Here is a 23,389-nt window from a genome sequence, read left to right on the forward strand (position 1 = left end):
TTTTATGCAGAAGTAGCTTTTTCATTTCGTATCAGCAAGGAAACTTAATCAAGTTCATGATCCACTTTTAATTTAAAGTCAAAAACACTTCAGTCCAAGAATTGGCCCCATCAATTGCATAGAAGTTCATAGGTCCCTTAGAGATGCTTGGAAATAACAATTCAGTGACAAAACCCAATGGTAGTGATCAGCAGCACTAATTTGAGGGTTAACTATCAGAAGCACTAGATGAACAAACTGGTGTCATTACCCATAAATAATATGCAGCCAACACATATAAACAGAAGGGCTAATCTTACGTCCCACTTATCTACAGATGACTAAATTGACTCTTTGCAAGTAATTTAATGATGAAAAAAATCTTGATGCCTTACGCTCATGTAACTGACATGTTTTGTGGTAATTGTTCTTGTACACTAGCTCATAAAAGTGCCTGGTATGCTGCAGTTTTCCCATTAATCTTGCTGTTAAATGTAGATTCCTCCCATGGCAATATAGGGTGTTATTTTAGACCTTCATGTTAAACCATATTAACATTCACACCATTTAATGCTAATTCCCAATGTTGTATGCAGTGTACCGTATTGTACAATACGTTATGATATGTATCGTAACTATGAGGAATATTGATACGATACGCACTCATATCGTGATAAGAGTGCGTGTCGAATATGTATCGTATGCATCCTACTATGCAATCCCGTATCGTACAGGGTCAACGCACTAAAAAAGGGTTTGAATCATAATTTTTCAGCTTTGGATTTTAAGGACCTCTTGAGGGACGACTCTCTCATTTGTGTACAAGTCATTAGAGAGGTATTCATACACCCTAGGACTGGTGAGAGCGATTTGGGGGTCGATCCGTCCGTAAAGTAGGGGGCTTTTGTGGTTTGCTAAAATAAGTATATTTTGACCATTTTCTCACTCAAGAAAGTAGGTTAAGGTAAAAAATCTTTATTATGAATAAAATTACAAAGCTACCCTCTAAAAAAAGTTTGCCTCGGGGGCGCTACCCTCGTGTAACCCCCCGTCAACTTATCGTAAATTGGATCCACTAAAATTTAAAATTTATATCAAGGTAGAAATCAGGCTCCACACTCCAACAAAGATGAGAACAGACGATCCGGCATGACAATGGGGCACTCAAGTAATGAGTGAAAACCGAGTGCAACTATTGCCATCATATTTTTGTTTATGTAATATGAAAGTATGAACATGTTTTTAATTGCAAGATATTTAATATTTTGCATTGTTTTTGTAATATAGTTGATCTTTAATGATGTCTTATGCCTCTCATAGAGGGTTTTTCTGATTTTTCATGATGTTTTAGAATTTTTAGAAATTTTTTTATTAAAAATTAAGATTTTTTAGGATACGAGACGAGATGATATCTATCTTAATTTGGGCCAGACCGATACCATACTTACAACCTTGCTAATTCCTATGATTGCGTTCTATAGCTTCAACTATATTTTCATGTTCAAATGGACCAGAATCACCAAAGGATACAAGATATGGCCTTATAAAAAATGCCAAGCTGCAGCTTCCATTTTAAACCATTATGGTTTTACCAACAAGCGGGTTTTTTATTTTTATGCATTCCAGGTGCATCAAGAAGAAGACAAGTACATGGAACTCCAAGCATCGGAGAAGATCAGAACTTGGACAAATTTGATGCCATGCCCACCTGAACATACCTAACATGCTTCAAAATGTGAACACTTTACTGTGGCTGTTTCCTCTGCTGTGCAATTAAGTTTTCTAAGAAGATCAGAAGTATGTTTCTGAATTTGGTTCCAATAGAACATTAAATTGGATACTGTGACCTCCACTGTATAATTAAGTTTGCTATGAAGATCCAAAATATGTTTTTGAATTTGGCTCCAATAGAACATTAAATTGGATTCACTAAAATACATTTAGTCCTTTAACTGAATTCATTTGTTTTCAAATGTACACCATTAATGGCCTCAAATTTAATGAGAACCATATATGGAGTATCCAATATGTATATGCAGATTATTTCTGCATATTTGCAATTACAAGAAAATTAACTGTCTGGGTTGCATGAACATCCTGAATGGTAACGCACACCAATTCGAAATGTCACACATTATCCACCTACTCGAAACAAAATACACAGTTATATTGGAACCCTTGACATGCGTGCCCAAATGATATTTGTCAATTTAGAAGAGAACAGGTGCACAATACATATAACAAAAGTGAAGCACATTTGGCATCGAGTGTGATAGCTGGATGGTAAGGCCAAACTATCTTAACCAAGCTCACCACTTCGAGGAAAAAAGAAAAGGTGCAGCATATGCTAATGGATTATTCAAAGACCATCATCTGGTAAGTGAATGTCCAAGTTTTATTTGATGTAAAATTTTATTAGACACTTATAAGCAGGAGATTGATTTCTGGCATCTCCATAGAAATCTGTATAAGCTTCTGAACTCCAATTATAACAAGGATATATTGGGTAAGTGAAACATGCCTACTAGCCTATGTTACCTATTGGAGGTAAAAACAGGGCCCCAGAAATCAAGGTTCCGACTCTTTGCAGGTGTGCCTCACTCTAGAGCAAAGGCCAAAGAATTCCTTGTCTAATTCTATGATCATTGACCAGTACCCTTACATAAGATCAACTGACCCCAAACATTCCATTAAATTGAATTTTGAATGCTGCTTGCATCATTTAGAAAACACACTTGCATTGTCACCATTCAATCACAATTCACTATAGAAATGCTCAATTAAATACACATGCACTCGTGGAAACATAAAATGCAGATCTAGGATATCAAACAAGCATGAATCTGTCTGATAGCGCTTGTATAAGATATCTCATTACACACACATGGCTGATAATGAAAAGCACACAGAGAGCAACTTGCATTACTAAAACACATATTGAAGTCAAAGTTACTCATGTTCCAATGGCTAATAAAAGCACAAAGATAAAAAAGCATAAATACACATCATCATATATGCATCATAGACCACCACATCAAGCTTTCAACCAGATCTCACCTTACAAATCATAGGGTTGCTTGCCTGTAAACTTGACCTCAATGGGGCTCACATTCTTCCCTATAGACCTGAAGTTCTGGCCCACCCCTTGGCGGCCAGGGTTCACCTTCTCAGGGTACACACCATCCTTAGGGTGAAGGTATTGCACCTCCCCATTGGGGAACACCCTGTAGAACTGGTACTTGATCTTGTACTTGGACCTTAGCCTGGTCCCCAGGGCCAAGCATTGTTCCTTCCTTGCAAGCTTCAATAGGTTAGGACCTTGCCTCATGATGGCTGCACCTCCTGTGGGCATCTCAAAGATTTGCTCCTTTGGTGAGTCCCATGTTATCACATAGAACTCCTCCACTTGTGCCTTACGTAGCAGCCCGCCGGTGCTACCGCCAAAGATCGGTGAAGGTGTGTTCGGATCCAACTCTGGTGGCGTAAAGCCAACAGGGGCCTCCTTCTCCTCAACTGCAGCTGCGATCACTAGGCGTGATGGAGTGGTGATGGGCTGTAATTTCCGGCCGGAGAACGATGAATTTGATAGCTTGCTTGGGACTAGAGACCGCACTGGGTTGCTGTATTTCGATACCGAGATGGCCGGAGTGAAGATGGAGGCTTGGGTTGCCATAGCCATGAATGGTGCAGTGGTGCTGGTGCTGGTAGAAGGTGGAGTGTAAGATGGAGAAGGCAAACAAGGGAAGGTTTTGTGGTAGCCAAGTGGAATATGGCATACGGATAAGGCGATAGAGTGATGGACCAATCATATCACGTTCTTCTGATCCAACCTCTTCTGTTATCCTCTCGAGCATTTTCGAATCTTTGTCCTGACCCAGATTAAAACTTGGGCCTTGCATTCACATTTTATATATAATTTCAAGAAAACCAAAGTTTCTCTATCGCTCATATCTTCAATATATTTGTTCCCATTTTAGTTCACATACCCAGACAAGAAGGCTAACAGGCCCGGGTCGGTTACAACCAAGCCAACATGATATTGATCCATAGGGATGAGGACTTGGACAAACCCAAGTGGTGCTTGCAACACTAGGGTCCAAGTTCTTCTCAAACCTGGAATTGGCTTGGGTATTTCTAAGCAAAACATGCACATTTCACCACCGAGGTGGTATCCCATGTGGTAAGTGGGGTTCTGTGCCAAGCTGAAGGCCCAGGTTCGAATCCCTCTGTCACATAGGGCTTAAGCTTAAGAGATATCTGGTAAGGGTCTGCCTAACCCCAGCTTGCCTTTCAAAAAAAACCATACACCTTTCCTGAAAACCAAACGACAGCAAGGACGTCAGATTTTTCAAATACATATGAATCTATTATCTTCAATATAAATAAATAAGAAATATTATGTATCTATCAGAACGTGACATGTGTTAAAGCTATTAAAATAATATTAAAACAGTAATTTTAAGTTTTTTTTTACTTTTATTAAAAATAGCCTATTCAAAGGTGAAGCGTATCGATTTTCTGTGGAACGCATCAATACTGACAACATTGATTATCTTTACTCAAAGGAGATACTACTGTTTGTTTAATTCAAGCGATTGTGGTTTATCACATAAGATAAAAAAAATTATTGTTAAATTGCACATAACCATAAAAATATGCATATATGACCCAAAACACAAGTTTAAGTCTAAGATTATATTTTGATATTCCACACAATTATGGATTTAAATTGGATTCAAAGAGACAAAAACAGGTCATGATCAAAATGAGACATAATAGTGTCCAATCGGCAATTATGAATTTAAGCTGGATTCAAAAAAGACAAAACAGGTCAGGTCATGATCAAAATGAGACATAATAGTGTCCAATCCTCTTTATGAACATGATATTTAACGATCATAAATACAATTGAATCTGATAAGCAAACTCAATAGACATGGATCCAGATCCAAAAAATATAAGAATTAAGTCAAATATGAAATAGGCCTAATACAAGATCTGGGGAAGGCCACAAGATACTATAATGCATCAATTTATATGCCTAACTACAAATTTAAATTATATAAACAAATGGATCCAAAATCCAATTTGAATGTGAATCTAGATCCACGATAAGATCTATAAAGCAATTTTCAAATTCATTAAAAGGTCTAAATAAAAGGTCATGCATTTAGTATATCTTTTAACCATACAAAACACAAGTATTATCCATATATATGATTGGCTTTGAAATATAAAAACATATTAACATATTCTCAATTATTCTAATAGGTATATTATGCATACATTCATTAGAAGTGTAAGACATATAATTAACAACGAAAAATAATCATACGATATGATAAATTTGACATATTTCTCAAAATGCCCCATAATTTACCAAATCTGTCAAATAGATAATTTCGCTTTTCATGAGTCACGATGGTAAAAGTTGATGGATTTGTGAAACTCATCAACAAAATCTCAACTAATATTATGATATTTCAAAAATTATTGTGAAATTCCAAAAAACTTGTGAAACTCATGAGGAGCATTGCAAGTCAAATTGCGAAAATCCTAAATTTTTAAAAAGTATTGCATGAAGTATTGCAAAATTATTAAAAATTTGTGAAAGTCCCATATTATGAAATTCCCAAAGAGTATTGCACTAGTATTGCAAAAAAAAAATTCTTACAAAATTTTTGTCTATATAAATTACGTTTTGATGCTCTATTTTCGCAATTATAGGGTTCTTTTAGTCTCTAACTGATAATCTTCAATTTTTTCGACGACATTCAGGCAACATTTTGGCCTTGTGAAAAATTTATCATTGGCAACAGTTTATCGACAGCGGTTCACCGATAGTAGAAAACCCCGAAAGCATAGGCGGCACTTCATCGATGGTGAGTTTTTTCTATAATATGAAACTTCATCAATGGTGAGTTTTTCTCATAAATGCATGGGCAGTATTTCATCGTTGGTAAGTCTTTTAGTACAAGCATGGGTGGTACTTCATCAACGATGGGTTTTTTCAGTAAAAGCATGGGTGACACTTCATCGATGGTGAGTTTTTTTGGTAAAAGCATCGGTGGTAAGAAAATCGGCTGCACTTCATCAACGATGAGTTTTTCTAGTAAAAGCATGAGCGGCACTTCATCAACAATTAGTTTTTTTCGGTAAAAGCATTAGTGATGAGAAGATCAACTGCACTTCATCGATGGTGAATTTTTTCAATAAAACCATTGGTGGTAAAAGATCAACGACACTTCATTGACGGTGAGTTTTCCCAATAAAAACATCATTGGTAAGATCTTATAATATGGTTACGATAAAAAACCAAATGTCTGTGAGTTGTTTGTGAGAATTACATTCTTATTATAAAGAGTATAAAGGATGATGATGTAGAAGGCATTCGCTCTAATGAACTATGATAGCTGAAAAGATGTGTTGAATGATGATAATATAGAGCCAACGTGCCTCACACTCAATGTTTGTTCGATTACATGGTATGGGTGAAATACAAAAAATTCGGAGAGCAACACGGATTGTATAATCAATGATGGTATATTGTATTTTCTCAATATCAAAGATGCAGTGATATACAATATTTTTGTAAAAGAATAGAATTAATGCAATGTATAAGCAACTTTATTTTGTGAAAGAATTGAATGAATGCAATGTATAAACAATTTCATTTTGTGAAAGAATGAAATGAATGCAATGTATGAACGACTTCATTTTATGAAAAAATAAAATGAAAGCAATTAATAGAACGAATGTAATTATGAGAAACTTCATTTTGTGAAAAAATAGAATAAATGCAATGTATGAGAATATTAATTTTGTGAAAGAATAGAATGAATGTAATGTATGAGCAACTTCATTTTGTAAAAGAATGACGTTTCATTTCTAAAACTCCTTTTTTGCATCTGTATGCCCTATTTTTACAAACCCCAAATTTTGGCCCCCTTCAACAATTTTTTCGATGAATCCCCTATAAATAGTGGAGGTGAATAAGAATTTTACAAGAAAAAAAGAGATTTCGCAACCACCATACAAAATTCATAAGAAATTTCGCAATCCTTGCACAGAATTCATACTTCACAATGTTTGCATCTATAGTACAAAAATCCCGACACTACTCGTAAAGTTTGTCAAGAGTTTTGCGTTATTGGTTGCGAAATTCCATATAAGTTTGCAAAATTCTTGAAATGTTTATAGAATTTATGAAGTTTCGCATATGGTGGTACGAAATTTCTTTTTAGCATACAAAATTACTGCCTTATTAAATACGATGTTTTGTTTCCAACGACTATTTTCAGCGAAACACACATTGATGACACTTCATTGGTGGTACTTCATTTGTCGTTAATTTTTTACCCAAAAAATAAAAATAATCTAAAAAAATACAAAAAAAAAAGAGATCCTAGATGAAAATATCTTTTCAATATTATTTTATTCATTGAAAAATGATGAACAAACGCTAAGATACAACCCCAAGAATGTTCTTAAAATAAAAAAATGAAAAGGCACTTGCACCTATCCTAATGATCATATGCTATATTTTGGCAACTTGTGTCGAGAATTTAAACAAAAAAAAAATAGGTCGAGATTAACGAGTCCCACCCTTGCATCAGGTTCTTTTTTTGTTTGGGATCTCTCTCTCTCTCTCACACACACACACACACATTAATTAGAGTACAATCCGTATTGCACAATCTTAAAGCAATTTTAGACCAGCCCACAGATATAGCAGCCAATGATTTCACCTTTTACACCAGAATCGGCTTCAACCGATGATACAATCAACCAAAAAGTACAAGTTTCAGTCACAGCGCATTGCAGATGAATCAGTCTTCAATTGGTGCTGGCATAAGCCTCGGCCTTTCCTCTGGGCTCTGGTTTGCAGCACCTCCCTTCTCCTCCGACAGAAGTGAATGCAGATCACTACCATTGGCAAGACTGTTGAACTCCACTGACTTTGAAGGCATCGTGGGGTACCTCCTTTGGCACAGAGTCATCAACCGCTTCACTGACTGCAAGTACTTCCTAGTAGTCTCATCATTCATGATGTGGGCGACACTGTTTGTATAGATCTTCTCACGAGCAGATCGCTCGTGGATACCAACCATAGTCACACCAATGGGCCAGGGTGCATTTCCAATGGCCATCTTGATGTATTGATCCATTGCTGCTAAGTAGTCTCTCTTTATACAGCAGTCCACAACCACACGTAATGCTTGACGAATATCATCAGGAAGAACCTGATATCAAATTGGATCACATCAGCTCCTTCATTAAGTGTGAACAGTTTTACATAGTACAAGAAACTTCCACTACAATGGCAGCATTACCATGTTGACCTTTCAGAACTTCAGCATTGACGCTATTTTTTGTTCTACAACTTCTAAGGATGACTGATTATCAGAAGACACAAAGACAAACAGAAGCATCGATTAACTGCCCAAAAAATAACTCATGTTGGACTAGAACACGGACAAAAATGAAGAAAAAGGGTTCGACAAAGAAAATTAGCCACAATGCAAAAGCTTCCAAGTGAAAATAAACATCAGTTATAAATAAAGCCCATTCTCTGGCACAAAAATAATCTTCCATTATTTTTCAATTCAGCAAACTTGCTCTCTGGCACAAAATAGAAAAGTCTTCTTCAAGCATCAACGATAAAATGTTCAATTCAGTAACTAAAAAACTCTGTTGTGCCTTTTAACTGAAAATTTGTTCTCTGGCACAAAATAGAGAAAATATTTTCAAGCATTCATTATAAAAGGTACAAGGAGCTAATCTAAGACCATTTACAATCAATTTCATTGATTCTACACTTTGGTAGGCTCTTAATTACTTGGGAGAAAGTCAAGAGGAACACCACATATCACGTATTTCTAATTCATATCTTACAAAGTATCATGGAAAACGAGTTCACTCCACTCCATAAACCTGGGTTTGTCAATTTCCCTAATTAGCAAGTCTCCATGGAAGGTAATATCCCATACATCTTCACCTCCCAATAATCAGCCAACCGGTTGTCTTTATTACTAGCAAGCTGGTGGAGTACCTCAAAATACAGGTTGAGAGAAACTCATTGGCCCACCGGTCGTTCCAAAAGGATGTAGCACGGCCATTCCCATTTTCAGTGAAATCTTTCCCTTAAACTTGATGAAGGTGGCGCACCAGTCCCTTAATATACCAGAAAATTGCCTCTAGACGGATTACAAACTGACCCCTAGGGAAGCCCATGTACATATTTATTCCTCACTACGTCACATAAATACAGGTACAGTTGAGGGTACAAATGGTAAGAAATGGGGATTTGCAAAGACGTGGATATATATATCTAGAGTGATTGGTTTCCCCCAACAGCAGGAGGGTGTGGACAGTGTCAATTTTTCATTTTTCTTTTTATACTTTTTTGGAATCTGACCTTACAGATGTGATTGACATGGTTTGCTTACTAGGAATGGGCTTTTGAATCATCCGATTACGACATGTAAGCAGATTTTTGTAAGGATTCAAAATTAATGGCTCAGAATTTTATAAATTTAAAGCTCATAAGATCATATTTATTTCGTCCAAAAATCATGATGAAACAATTGATTCCTAGCAAGTGGCATGCTGGACACATCTGTGGGGTCTGATTTATCAAACATGGAAAATCAGTACTGTCCACACCTTATATCACTCTTTATTTCTCCAATAACTTGTTCATGTGGATGATTGGAAACTTTTTTCCAAACCGGTTGAAGAGGAACATTATATTGAAAAGTACTCTCTATCAAAGGTTCTTCTTGAAGTATTACTCCTCCTTCGCTTAGAGGTATAACCTGCTCACAATTCTCATCAAATGCAATATGTAAAGATTCTTCAATGCAAGATGTTCTTTTATTAAAAACACAATATGCTTTACTTCTAGAAGAATATCCAAGAAATATTGATTCATCTGATTTTGAATCAAACTTATCAAGATTATCTTTGGTATTTAACAAGAAGCATTTACTACCAAAAATTTTGAAATATGAGATTTTTAGTATACGATCATAATACAATTCAAAACATTTACTATTTGCATGTGCTAAAGTTGACTCCAAGAGGATGTTTTATATCACTTTTAAAGCACCTGAATCTTCATCAATTGTGAGCAATTGATTTTTCATGATCTAAAAAATTGAATTGTGTTCCTAACATAAAACACACACACACATATGTACCACCACCATATTGTATCATGGTACAAAAACACCACACACGCACACATGTACCACCACCATATCGTATCATGGTATAGAAACACACACACACACATGTACCACCACCATATTGTATCATGGTACAGAAACACCATATATGTTCGCATACATTTAAAAGCAATCAATACTAATAGAAACTTGACTACTTAAACATATGGCCTTTATAGACTCACAATCTAGACTAGACTCAAATGAGATTACTAAAAACCAATCTTGCAATGAAACCCCGACTACAATAAACATATGACCTTTATAGACTCGCAATCTAGACTAGACTCAAATGAGATTACTAGAAACCAATCTTGCAATGAAACCCCGACTACAATGACCAAGATGACTGTGCCAAAGATTGGCTTTATTTAAATTAGAAGAGTTAAACAAAATAGACAGACTCAATGAATTTATACTAGGCTTCAAAACACAACCAACGGACTCGCAGGAAACTATTTGAAGACATACATATTTCTCAGTCTTTTGCCCTCAGTAAATATCTTCCTTATGCAAAGATCCTTGACACAAACAAAGGATGGAGTAAATACAACACATGAATTGGTATTATCAATAAGCGAGGTCCTCTGTCAAGCTAAAGGCAAAGGTTCGAATCCCTTTGCCACATGCGGCTTTAGAGAATTATGGTAGGGGCAAGCCTAACCCTAGCTTGCCTTTAAAAAAAATGCACATGAATTGGTATTATCAATAAGCTTTGAGACAAAAATAAGATTTTTCTTGATGTTAGGAACAAAGAAAACATCATAAAGATTTTTCTTGATGTTCAATAGCTAAAGAAAGTATAATCATGATTGTTCCCATCTTCACCACTGGACTAAAAGTTTCATCACAGTCCTGTCCTTACTCCTGTGTAAACCCTTTGGCTACAAGTCTCTCCTTGTAGCGTTCTATAGACCCATCTGGTTTATACTTTATTTTGTACACCCATTTCGAACCAACAACATTTCTGTCAAGTGGTCTTGATACGACATCCCACGTACCACATTCATGTAGAGCTTCCATCTCCTCATTCATTGCTTTAATCCATCTTCTAGAATTTGATGCTTGAGAGAACGTTGTGGGTTCATCTTCTTTATTCAAGGCTGTTAGAAAGAGTTGAAAATCTAATGAGAAATTTTCATAATTGACCCATCTTTCAATTGGATGACGAGTATGTGTCGATCTTCTATTATCAGCGATGTTGGGTGTAGAGGATCTGTCCGTTTCTGAATTAACTATGGTGGGCGGCTCTCTTTCTTGGCGAGCGTAGACAAGACCTTTATACCTTTGTGGATTGGAAGTTGGGTCTGTATTTTCATGAGCAACCACTTCATCAGCAGACATAGATTCCTTATTCTTTTGAGTACAGTTCGAGCAAACCTCACTAGTTCCGAAGAGAAATTCATAATTCAACCAAGGATGATAAGCCTCAACTTCAGGTTGTGATTCTGAAGAACTAGTACATCAACAATCAAAATTCAATTCATCGAAGATGACATTTCTTGATATTTTGATGCGCTTGCTCACCGGATCATAGCACCTGTACCCTTTATAGTCATCGGCATAACCTACAAACCTGCACTTCAGGGCCTTGTCCTGAAACTTATGTCTCATTAAACTATCAACATGAACATAACATAAACAACCAAACACATGCAAATCATGATAGTTGGGATGTACACCAAAAAGACACAAGTAAGGAGACTTGTTTTCCAAAATAGTCATGGGTAAACGATTTATCACATGAACTGCAGAATGAAAAACCTCTGTCCATAAAGTGATCGGGAGACTGTTGTCATGCATCATGCTCATCGCACTCTCAACAATATGGCGATGCTTTCTTTCAGCAATCCCATTCTGCTGAGGTGTGTGTGGGCAAGACACCTTTTTCCTTATCCCGTTACTTTGGAGAAAGTTAGTAAAGTCAATGGATGAAAATTCACCTCCTCCGTCACATTGAAAACTAAGGATGTTTTCAGAAAATTGGTTTTTGACAAAAGAATGGAAGTTTTGGAACAACTTGAAGGTCTCAGATTTGTGTTTCATGAAAAATATCCAAGAATAACGAGAATAATTGTCAACAAACAAAAGGTAATATCTAGTTCCAGATATGGAAGCAACTGGGGCAGGCCCCCAAACATCAGAACAAATAGTCTCAAAAGGTCTTGAAGCTCTTTTATTGATAGAATGAAATGGTAAGACATGACTCTTACATAAGAGACAACTAGGACATTTGTTGTCATTGACATTTATTCTTAAACTTGACTTGGGAATGAGGTTATTTGAAACAAGCTTTTCAATGAAACTACTACTGCAATGACCTAGACGACCATGCCAAAGATTTGGCTTATTGATTTCAGAGACACTGAAGACACAAGTGGAATTTTCAGAAGACAACGATGATTGGAGCTTCAAGTTTGGATCTGCAGAGCAAATATGTGTTGAAGGATCTTCTTGAAAGACATACATATTGCCTTGCTGTTTTCCTCTAGCGAACGTCTCCTTCGTGCAGAGATCCTTGACAAGAACAGAAGAGTGAGTAAATTCAACTAAGGCTTTGATATCATCAACAAGTTTAGAAACTGAAAAGATGTTTTTCTTGATTTCAGGAACATAAAGAACCTTTAAAAGATTGATAGAAGATTCGGACAGCGGTATAATGGAGTTTCCAATATGAGAGACAGAGTGGTGTGATCCATCTCCAGTAACTATACTGCTTTTACCAATGTAAGGAACAAGTTTTAGGAGCTTACCTGCATCACCAGTAACGTGAGTCGCCGCGCCAGAATCCACATACCAAGTACCTTGCTCATTTTGTTTCAGATTCAATTCTGCTAAAGCTGACAACAATAATTCCTTTACTTCTCCAATGGTCCTTGTACTGTCTGTGCTTCTTTTTGCTTCAGTTTGGGTTGATTTTCCTTTATTTAAAGGATTGAACCAACAGTTAGCTTTGATATGTCCCCTTTTATTACACAGAAAGCATGTAGGGATTGGCCTCTGTCTTTGTGAGTTGGTATATGTGTTGGGTGTGGGTAATAATCCACGACCTCCTTGACCATTTCTTCTTTGTCCTCCTTTTCCCTTGATATCATAGCTTCCTCGTCCTCGTGCATAAGTAACCCCTGTAGCAAGAACTTCTTGTGCCCCAGTATGCATAGATGATTCTTCAGAAAACCCCTTTAGGTTAATCTCATATTGTAACAATTTTGCACGCAGATCTTCAAAGTTGGGGAGCTCAGGTAAACATAACAATAAAGTAACAATCATATGATAGTCGTGTCCCAATCCACTGAGAGTTTGTTGTACCAAATCTTTATCAGTAATTGTACTTCCAACAACTGCAAGTTGATCTGTGATAACCTTCATTTTGTTCAAGTATTCCATGATGGTCATGGAATCCTTTCTTAACATTTGAAATTCTCTTTTAAGAAACATAATCCTGGCCTGAGAAACCTGTGAGTATGTCTGAACAAGTCTGTTCCAAAGTTGCATGGCAGTACAGTCATCTAGAATTGCTACAAGTACCTCTTGTGACAGTGTAGATGTGATATAAGCAACAAGTGCTTGGTCTCTTTTCATCCAAGCCACAAATTCAGGATTTCTAACATATACTATAGTAGGTTCCCCTTTATTGTCCCTTTCTTCTTGTGATATGAATTCAGGAGGAACTGGAATAGATCCATCCAGATGTCCAGAAAGATCCTGACTCCTAATAAAAGGTATGATTTGTCTCTTCCAAGTCAAGAAGTTACCATTGTTTGATTTTTCATACACGAGTTGACTGAGGAAGCTTGAAGAAAGAACCGACTGACTAGGAAGTGAATCCATGGTTTACAGTATTAAGAATGTATTTAGCACAGTCTGCCTACAGTTTCTGTAACTTTTTTTTTTTTGAGCAGAAACTAATTCAGATCAATGGCCAACGACAGTGGCTGAATTTGAAGCAGAAATTAAATATTTGTCAGATTTCTGATTTTCAAAAGTGATTGAATATTGAATATGAAAGTCGTGAATATGAATTCACGACTGTGAAATGAAAAGCAGTGTAGCTGCATCAAAACAAAACCCGATTGCGTGATTAGGTCACACTGTGATCAAAGGCAACTAGCAAAATATATGAAGGACAGAATGAAGAGATATTAAAATATATTTAAGAGATATTTAACTGGGTAACTCAGACAAGAAGGAGAAAAAATGATCATCATTATCAGGAGATGGAAACAAATGCGAGATGGAAAAAGGTGCAGAGGAGATTAGGGAAAAGCAAAGGTATTTTTCTGAATATCGTCAGATCTGAATAACGTCAGATCTGATCGAACTTGGGTAAACCAGAAAAGAGGGGCAGACGAGATTGGGGAAAACAAAAGTATTTTCTTGACTTAGGAGAAAGAAAAAAAATCGAGGAGAAAGGGATCTTTCAGACGTACCTTTTTGGATCGATTCCAGCTTCATCTGTAACGTGGCTCTGATACCATGTTAGTTTTTGATCCACTCGTGAGAGCTGAGAGACAGGGAGAGAGAGAGAGAGAGAGCAAAAAATAAAAACCGATAACCCCAATACTAAGGGTCGGCTGTTGTATGATCTCATTTATAATAACATACAAAATATAAGACTAGGGTACAAAAGTACCCTTATTACAAGAAGGTAAATTACACAGTGCCATTAATGACACGTTAATGATCACGGGTCTGGATCTCCAGACCCGTGACCCGTAACTGGAGAATACACTTCTTTTCATAGATTGCCTATGGTTGTTCTGGAAAATAAGTCTCCTTATCACTGTCTTTTTGGAACTCATCCTAGTTATTATGATCTGCGTATTTTTGGATGTGTCTGCTATGTACATATCGATCAATCCCTGAGAAACAAGTTTCAAGACAAGGCCCAAAAGTGCAGATTTGTGGGATATGCAGATGACTACAAAGGATATAGGTGTTATGATCCCACCAACAAACACATCAGAACCTCAAGAAACGTTGTCTTTGATGAACAAAATTTTGATCACGGAGCTTACACAACGAATATGCCAACTGGAATTTATTATCCTTGGCTGAGCTCAGAACTTTTTGTTGGTTCCAATGAAGCATGTTCCTCAGACCGTGTGCAACAAGGAGAGGTGTTTGAGAACACTGGGACGTCGGGGTCACAGAATGCAAAGGAAGTACCGGGCAGATACAAAGGTATTGTCTATTCTAGACAGAGACCGACAACATCAAGCCATTCAGATCATGTCTCAGTCGCCAATTCTGTGCCTTCTCATACTCTTGCAGCCAGAAAATCAAACCGCATATGACATCCTATTGACAGGTGGGTCAGTTATAACAACTTCTCCTTGGATCTTCAATTGTTTTTAACTGTCATCAATAAGGGCGAAGAGCCCATCATGTATTATCAGGCAGCCGCTTCTATGAAATGGGTAGAAGCCATGAATGATGAAATGCAAGCCTTGCATGAATGTAGAACATGGGAAGTTGTTCCCAGACCACCTGATAAAAATGTTGTCGGATGCAAATGGGTCTACAAAATCAAGTACAAGCCAGATGGAACCATTGAACGATATAAAGCAAGACTTGTAGCAAAAGGATTCACTCAAGAAGCAGGGCAAGACTATGATGAGACTTTTAGTCCGGTTGTAAGAATGGGAACGATTCGAATCATCATCTCCCTGGCTGTTGAACATGGATGGAATTTGAGTCTGCTTGATTTCTTACATGGGAATTTGAAGGAATAAGTATACATGGAACAACCCCCTGGATATCAAGAACAAAATTGTAAAACCCATGTATGCAAGCTAAAAAGAGCCATCTACGGCTTGAAGCAAGCATCTCGCTCTTGGTTTAATAGCTTCTCGCTAGAGATTCAGAAACATGGATTTTCACGTTCCATGCTGGACTACTCATTATTTATTTTTAAAAGCCCGCCTGTGACCACTCTATTATTAATTTATGTCGATGATATTATCATCACAGGAAATTCTGCGGACCACATCCAAGAAATAAAAGACTTATTAGGTCAAATGTTCAAAATGAAAGATCTTGGAATTCTGCGCTATTTTCTTGGTGTAGAAGTTGATAACCAGGCTCATGGCTTGACACTCACTCAACACAAGTACACCATAGACGTTCTCAGCAAGGCAGGCATGAAAGACTGCAAACCTCTGGGAACTCCGAGTGTACTTCATCATAAACTTAGCGCTTATGATGGAGATCTGTGTGATGACCCCACCAGGTATCGTAGCATAATAGGAATGCTACAATACCTCACATTCACTAGACCTGATATTGTTTATTCAGTCAATCAAGTGTCTCAATTTATGCATGTGCCACGTACTAGACATATGAAAGGAGTCAAGAGGATCCTTCGATATCTGAAAGGGACTATTGGAGATGGATTGATATATTTACCACAGTCATATGGCCAAGACGAGCACGAAATTATTGTACATTGTGATGCAGACTGGGCAGAGGATCCTGACAAACGAAGATCTATATCAGGATATCGTGCCTTCATTGGAAGAAATTTAGTCTCTTGGAGCAGTAGAAAACAAAAAGCTATCGCTAGATGAAGCACTGAGGCTGAATATAGATCCATGGTTGCTGCCACTGACGAAGTCACATGGATCAGGCATCTTCTAACTAAAGTAGGAGAAAAGATCTCACACACTACCTTGCTCTGTGACAATCAAAGTGCCATCAACATGTCTTTCAATCCAGTACATCACAGTCGTGCCAAGCACATTGAGATCGGCCAACACTTTGTGAGACAAAAGGTTGAAGAAAAAGAGATTGAGCCCCAGTTTGTCAGCACTGAAAGACAGGTTGCAGACATATTTACCAAAGGGTTAACCAAGGACCGCTTTTGGATGCTTAAAAGCAAGTAGTCCATGGTTCAAAACCATAATCAACTTGAGGGGGGGTGAAAAAGGTGCATAGGATCTGACCCGATCTATGTACCCAATCCATGTAACATGTAACATAACCATGTAACTATTTTTACATTTATCGGGTCTGGATACACCAGACCCGGACCCCATACTGTAATGTAACTTAAATAAACAAGTTAGGTCATGATTTCATTTACTGAAATTGTGACAACCGTAATTGCTCTCTCTCTCCCTCTCTCTCTCTCTCTCTTCTCTTTCTCAACGCAGGTGCAATGCAGAGGAAAACTTTCACTTCGGTGTGTCTGATCTATATGCTTACTATGGGAAAGATCAGTCGTCGGAGCCGACTTCTTCTCAACCTGGGGAGAATGATGCAGAGCAGGCCCAGATCCAACAACACGTAAAGTTCATATCGGGTCTGGGTCCAGACCCGAGACCCGAAATCCAGCCAAAACCCTTTAAATAAGCTGCCCAGGGTTTCGTGAAGGGGGGACTTTCAGAAATCACAGCCGCAACTTTCCTTTCTTCAGTCGTTTTCTTTTCCTCATTTTTTATTGTTTCTTTTACAGTCTGACGCCTTTGCTGTTTCCTTTTTGGTTATTATTGCTCTGTCAGTAATTTAATTTTATTATATTCTTGCATTGGAGTGCTGAAAAGTTTGGTTGTCTTTTAGCATTTGTTCCTTTTCTTCTCAGTCATTCTTTCAGTTGCTTACTACTGTTCAGAATTTGTCTTTACTCTTCAGTCATATTCAGCACACAGTTCATTTGGCATTTGATTGAAAATAAAACCAAGCCTCAGCCTCACCATCGTGGTGGGCCTTGCTACTCCTTGGGTCCTATACACGACGGTGTGGGTCGTACCTTTCACAGCTACCATAAAAAATCGTGAAGGTGGCAGCCCAGAATCGTGCCTTCACCACCATCAACAGGAACCTCTGACGGCTGCATCATGCACGACTGTGCATTGAAAGGAGCAGCCCCGACAGCCCGTTAGCAGAACGACACTGATTCCTCCTTAGCAGCACAGCGGTACCCAGGAATGAGGGTTGTGTGCTGATCGAATAGCTTCAACGGTAGCCCCATTTTTGTATCAGCGTCACCCCTTTTAGCTGCACCGAAACGTGGCCATGTCGACACCCATTAACGCAAAAGTTTTGAGCCTCTCACTGCATCACAATTGGAGTAGGAAGGTAGAGGAAAGGATAGGGGAAGTTGAGGATTTAAATCCATGGGAAACCATATCAGAATAAAAGATATGAAAAGAAGAGAATGTTTAACCAATCATGTCAACAACAAAGCTGGACCGACCTTTTTTTGGTCAGTAAACCTAGCAGTCAAAGGAAGTTATATTGTGTTAAGAAACTCACAGTTTCAGATATAAAACAATCCTTATATATATGACGTGAGTGGTCAAGAAGAAGCAAAACAGATTTTTTTGTAATCTGATTTCAGATCTGTAAATCCGAATATAGAACAGTTTTTTTAAATCAGATTTCAGATCTCAAAAACTGAAACAGCAGGGCAAGAATAAGAGAATACCAAGGGTGTGACGTCCAAAAAAAAGAAAAAACATTGTATTGATGTCAATCATGAAACAAGAATATCATATCTGAATCAAGAATCAAATTTTCAGATCTGTAAAACTGAACATGCAGGGAAATAAAGAATAACCAGTGTGAGGTCAAATTGGAAAGAAAGATAAAACAATTTTGATGTCAATCAAGAAACATATGAAAAATATACGCTCAAATCATAAAGAAGATTGGGAACGAAAAATAACAGGTCAATAGAATAAACAAGAGAGAGGAAGAAAGAAGAGGGAAAAACTTGGAGAAGCAAGGTATAAAACCCAAGATCCCTTAGAACATACCTCAATAGATCAAATCAATTTCTAGCTTTGATACCATAATAAATATGATATCTCTAGATGTCCAGAACTATCTCAAGAAGAAGTAGGAAGAGAAGAGAAGAGGAGTTGCTATTGAACCGATTCCCAATGGAGAAAACGTGTGAGGTGATGTTTTATTTATAAAACACAATATACAGTCCTTTCTTTACACAACAGTCACTCTTTCCATATACAATAAAGAAACTATATAAAAGGAATTAATAAGAAAATAATATAGGAAAGAATATAAAACAGGAAAGTAACATATAATGTCTGATTGCCTTATCTTCACATCAGATCTGGATATTGAATCTGGATCCAATATCCAGATCCAACTAACGTTATCTATTAATACATAGATTCATCGTCAAGGTCGACCACAGACTATTTTCAAAGAAAGGATTCAACCACTATCTGATAAAGTATTCATAATGTTCAGTTCAGCCTCCTAATTTCCAAGCCCACACCAACCCCCTCACTCCCACGGTCAGCTGCATGACAGGACCCCAAGCACCCAATGAATTTTGTTTTTTCGTTGCCACAAAATGAATTTTATTTATTGTGCAGTATAGATCTGTCAATGTAATGTGAACTTTGTAATTAATTAATGCAGATGAATGTTTATCCTTTTTTTTTGTAACAAAAAAATGTCAAACACATTTATAACTCTATGACTTTTACTTCATTTTGTCACTTTTAAAGCATACTTTTTAAGAAGATACAACAAAAAATATGCATCTTAGACCCTTCGCATACATATGAAGATATGTGTTTTACGGTGTGTGTGCATGATTTTGTGTGTGGGAGTTGCATGTGTGTGTGCATCTGTGTATGACACTATGAGAGAGAGAGAGAGACTATGATCCATGCTAATAAACCAAGTCATTCTGAGTATGAAGGTAACCAGACAAAGTTCAATTAATGTAAAATCAGTGTATTCTCCTTTTGTGGACCACTATACTCTGTGTCAGTGTTGTAAGTATTGTACTGTATCATATGATACATATCGTTACTTTGGGGAAAAATGATATGATACACACATCGTACCGTATCATATGAAATGTAGCGTTACTTTGGGGAAAAACGATTTGATATACACCCGTATATGAGTGTGTATTGTACCAGTATCAGGTGTATCGTACAATACACCCCCTGTATCGACACAACTTTTTTTTAACGTATTTTATAACCTTGGTTACTTTGTTTGTGTGAAATTGTTCTTGTGAGTTATGCATGCATTATTATCTATGATTCTATATTAGTTGATGTTTGATGGTAACTTATGTAGCTCATAGAGACATAAATGTGATTTTATGGTTGCATTTTGTGCAATTTATCATTGTTTTATGTGTTATGATTTTTTGATGTGTGTCATTGTTCTTGTGAGATATGCATGTAATATTATCTATGAATCTATAATTAGTTGATGTTTGATGCTGTCATATGTAGCTCATATAGACATAAATGTGATTTTATGGTTGCATTTTGTGCAATTTATTATGGTTTCATGTGTTATGCTTTTTTTAGAATTTTTACTAATTTTTTCTGATTTTTTTAGAATTTTTACTAATTTTTTTAGATTTTTTGAAATTTTTTTATTAAACATTTACGATATATTTACGAGATACGATACGATGCGGTGTTACTTTGGGCCCAACTAATATGGGTAACAATACAATACTTAAACCTTGCTCCGTGTATTTCTCAGGCACAGTGCAGCTCCATCCCATGCTCTTGGTGACCATAGTCTACTCTTGTGTCACACATCCAAGATGGGGCCAAAAATTTCATTAACAAACCCTTATGCACCTCTGCAGCCAGTCAAGTCTACCTATGTGGCTAGCCCCGTCAGCCATCACCAAATTCGACTCAGATAATACTTACTACCAAACCATGGACAGAGAAGACCTGAAGGACAAAAAAGTTGGTGAAGACAGTCTAAAAGAAGTCGTTGAAGAGAACATAACTGATAAGAATGGAGGCAAATATATTAGAGCTGCTCAGATGCTACAGGTTACAGAAATTCCTTAGCTCCAGGCAATGGACCATTTACTCAAAATGCTTATATTGAAACTGTAGAAGAACTCCATGATATAATGGAATCAATGATCAAGAAAGCAATTAGGACACCTAGCCAAATCGTGAATTAATAAAACAATCCAAAAGGTGGGTTCTGAAGGAGGCACCAAAATCAAATGATCAGCATCCAAAAAGCAAGAATCTTGATCAAGTGACTTAATCAATCTAATGAAAGATGTTCTTCCCCATAAGGAGTTGAAACCAAAAGAGGAACATTGACTGAACTATATCTTCTTCATGTTAGCTGACATAAGTCGCATCATCCTGCTGTGGCAGGGTTCAGCCTCTGAACTATATGTTGGACAAGTTTCTACCTCATAAAGCTCGGGCCGAAGACAGGGGAAGTCAAGGAGAGATGGGCCACACAGCCGCAAGTTAGATAGGACAGGAGAAGGTGTTTATCCTAACAATTCCAAATAAGAAGACGGATCCTATAGTGCTAATGCCAATTCTAATTTTTAAGTACTGCAGACTTGTTTCATGTTCTCAACAAAGCAGCAGGCCCGACTTTAATAGCAGGTATTAACACGATAAAAGAGCTCTGTTTCAAAAGAGATTTTTCCATCTGTAATGGATAACACTAATCAATCATTTAATCTATCATATTTCTGTTAGATATAACCATGGAGTATAATCCTAATGTTGCACATCTTGAGAGAAAAGCATCTATGCTCTTCCTCACCCTTTAGTCTTTTTGAATTTCCAACTGTGGCTTCATTCAGAATTGAGAAAACAACCTTTTAGCATAAATGACCATTCTTATGACAAATTTATAAAATAATGAATCACAGAATAGCTAGTTCACTACTGGAAGATATCACCTGGGCGTGAATGAAATGCATTAAAAAAAATCTCATATGAAACCTCAAAACACAACATTTTAGCGTGAATGAAATGCATTTAAAAAAAATCTCATATGAAACCTCAAAACACAACATTTTAGCATGAACAACAGTACGATACCAATCTTATGAGCACAGCGACGAAAACCACCCTACAACTAGTAATCTCTTATAAATTATGCAAAATTTTCAAAACATTCCATTCAACTTAGCTACTTTGATTTCATATATCAACTGCACATGTCAGCAACAGCAATATAGAGAGAAAACTGAATCCACACATACCCTCTTCCTGCAAAACTTGAAAAGCGGATTCAGGTACCGAGCGCATTGCTTGAAGGTTGCAACCATCGACTTGCCCTTTGCCGTCCGCTTCTCCAACTCCGGCATCTGCTCCAGCTCCTGGTTCCACTCGATGAGCAGCCGCTTGAAGAACACCAGGATCTTATCCTCGTCGCACAGGTCATCGAAGTTGGCCTTCATCCGCTTCGAATCCTTGTCCGCATCAACTCCAGAGGACCCACCCTCGCCGCTATGGTCGTCATCGCCTTCTTCGCCCCCTTCTCCATCCTCCATGGCATCCTTCTCCTTGGTCGTCTTCTGGTGCAACAAACCCGTCTTCTGCCGCTTCCTGAGCTCCGCCATATCCCGGAGAAAATCGTTGGTCTGCCCTTCGGTCATCTCGTTATCGACCTCGAGGATGCCAGCCTTGAGGAGGAGCTTCAGGCGGTCGAGCCGGGCTTCGTCGTCCTCGCCGAAGAGGGTGATGGGCTGCTTGAAGAATCTGAGGCGGCGGATGACCTCCTGCTTCGAGAAGACGAGCTCGTCGATCTTCTGCTCGTCGGAGAGCTGCTCGTGGGGCTTCTTGCCGGAGGGTTTCGCGGAGGCGGAAGAGGAATTAGGGTTTGGGGTCCGGCCATCGGGTTTGGGGTCAGAGGAGGAGGAAGGGGAATTGAGGTTTCCGCCGTCGTCGATGGCTCTGTGCCGCAGAGACTTGGTTTCCAACTCCCTCTGCTCCTCGAGGCGAAGCTTCTGGATGGTCTTCTGCTCGATCTCCGACCTCCTGAGCATCTTCTTCCCGCCGAAATCCTCCTGGAGACTCTTCCTCTTCCTTTCCAACTCCTTCTTCAGAAGGTCCATGTTCCCTCCTTCCTGCGTTTCTTCTTCTTCTTCTTCTTCTTTTCTCTCTCTCTCTCTCTCTCTGGGATTCCCTCACCCTAGCGCTTGGTTCAGTTTATTTTTAGGTGAGAGCCGTAAGGCTTAGGGAGGGGTGCAAACGGGTCGGGTCATGTCAGATCTGAATTTGAATCCAAAATACAAACAGTAGATCCGAATCTAAGTTAAGATCTGATAACGCCCGGTTGAAACTGACCTGAAATATATGTGGAAATATTGGATATAATAATAAAAAAAGATAAAAAGACAAGCTAGTCTGGCCCAAAATACCGATCTGAGCCCTATTCGAATCCAGAAATAATCTGAT

At 37.8% G+C, this 23,389-nt stretch overlaps 2 protein-coding genes across 2 annotated transcripts; both read right to left on the bottom strand.

The window, feature by feature from the left end:
* Positions 1 to 2,871: 2,871 nt before the first annotated feature.
* On the bottom strand, positions 2,872 to 3,723 carry LOC149830274 (photosystem I reaction center subunit II, chloroplastic-like). The gene has a single exon (XM_090016410.1). It carries the CDS (start codon positions 3,656 to 3,658, stop codon positions 3,038 to 3,040), a length of 621 nt encoding a protein of 206 aa, XP_089872536.1. The 5' UTR covers positions 3,659 to 3,723; the 3' UTR covers positions 2,872 to 3,037.
* Positions 3,724 to 7,651: 3,928 nt separating this feature from the next.
* LOC149830275 (splicing factor Prp18 family protein) lies at positions 7,652 to 23,138 on the bottom strand. The gene is made up of 2 exons (XM_090015766.1): positions 22,192 to 23,138; positions 7,652 to 8,222 (listed from the first exon to the last, which is right to left on the bottom strand). The coding sequence occupies exons 1-2, from the start codon at positions 23,044 to 23,046 to the stop codon at positions 7,809 to 7,811; spliced, it is 1,269 nt and encodes a 422-aa protein (XP_089871892.1). The 5' UTR covers positions 23,047 to 23,138; the 3' UTR covers positions 7,652 to 7,808.
* Positions 23,139 to 23,389: the final 251 nt, after the last annotated feature.

The sequence above is a fragment of the Nuphar pumila genome, chromosome 8 (genome assembly GCF_984573655.1).
Source record: "Nuphar pumila chromosome 8, dmNupPumi1.hap1.1, whole genome shotgun sequence".
Classification (NCBI taxonomy): Eukaryota; Viridiplantae; Streptophyta; class Magnoliopsida; order Nymphaeales; family Nymphaeaceae; genus Nuphar; species Nuphar pumila.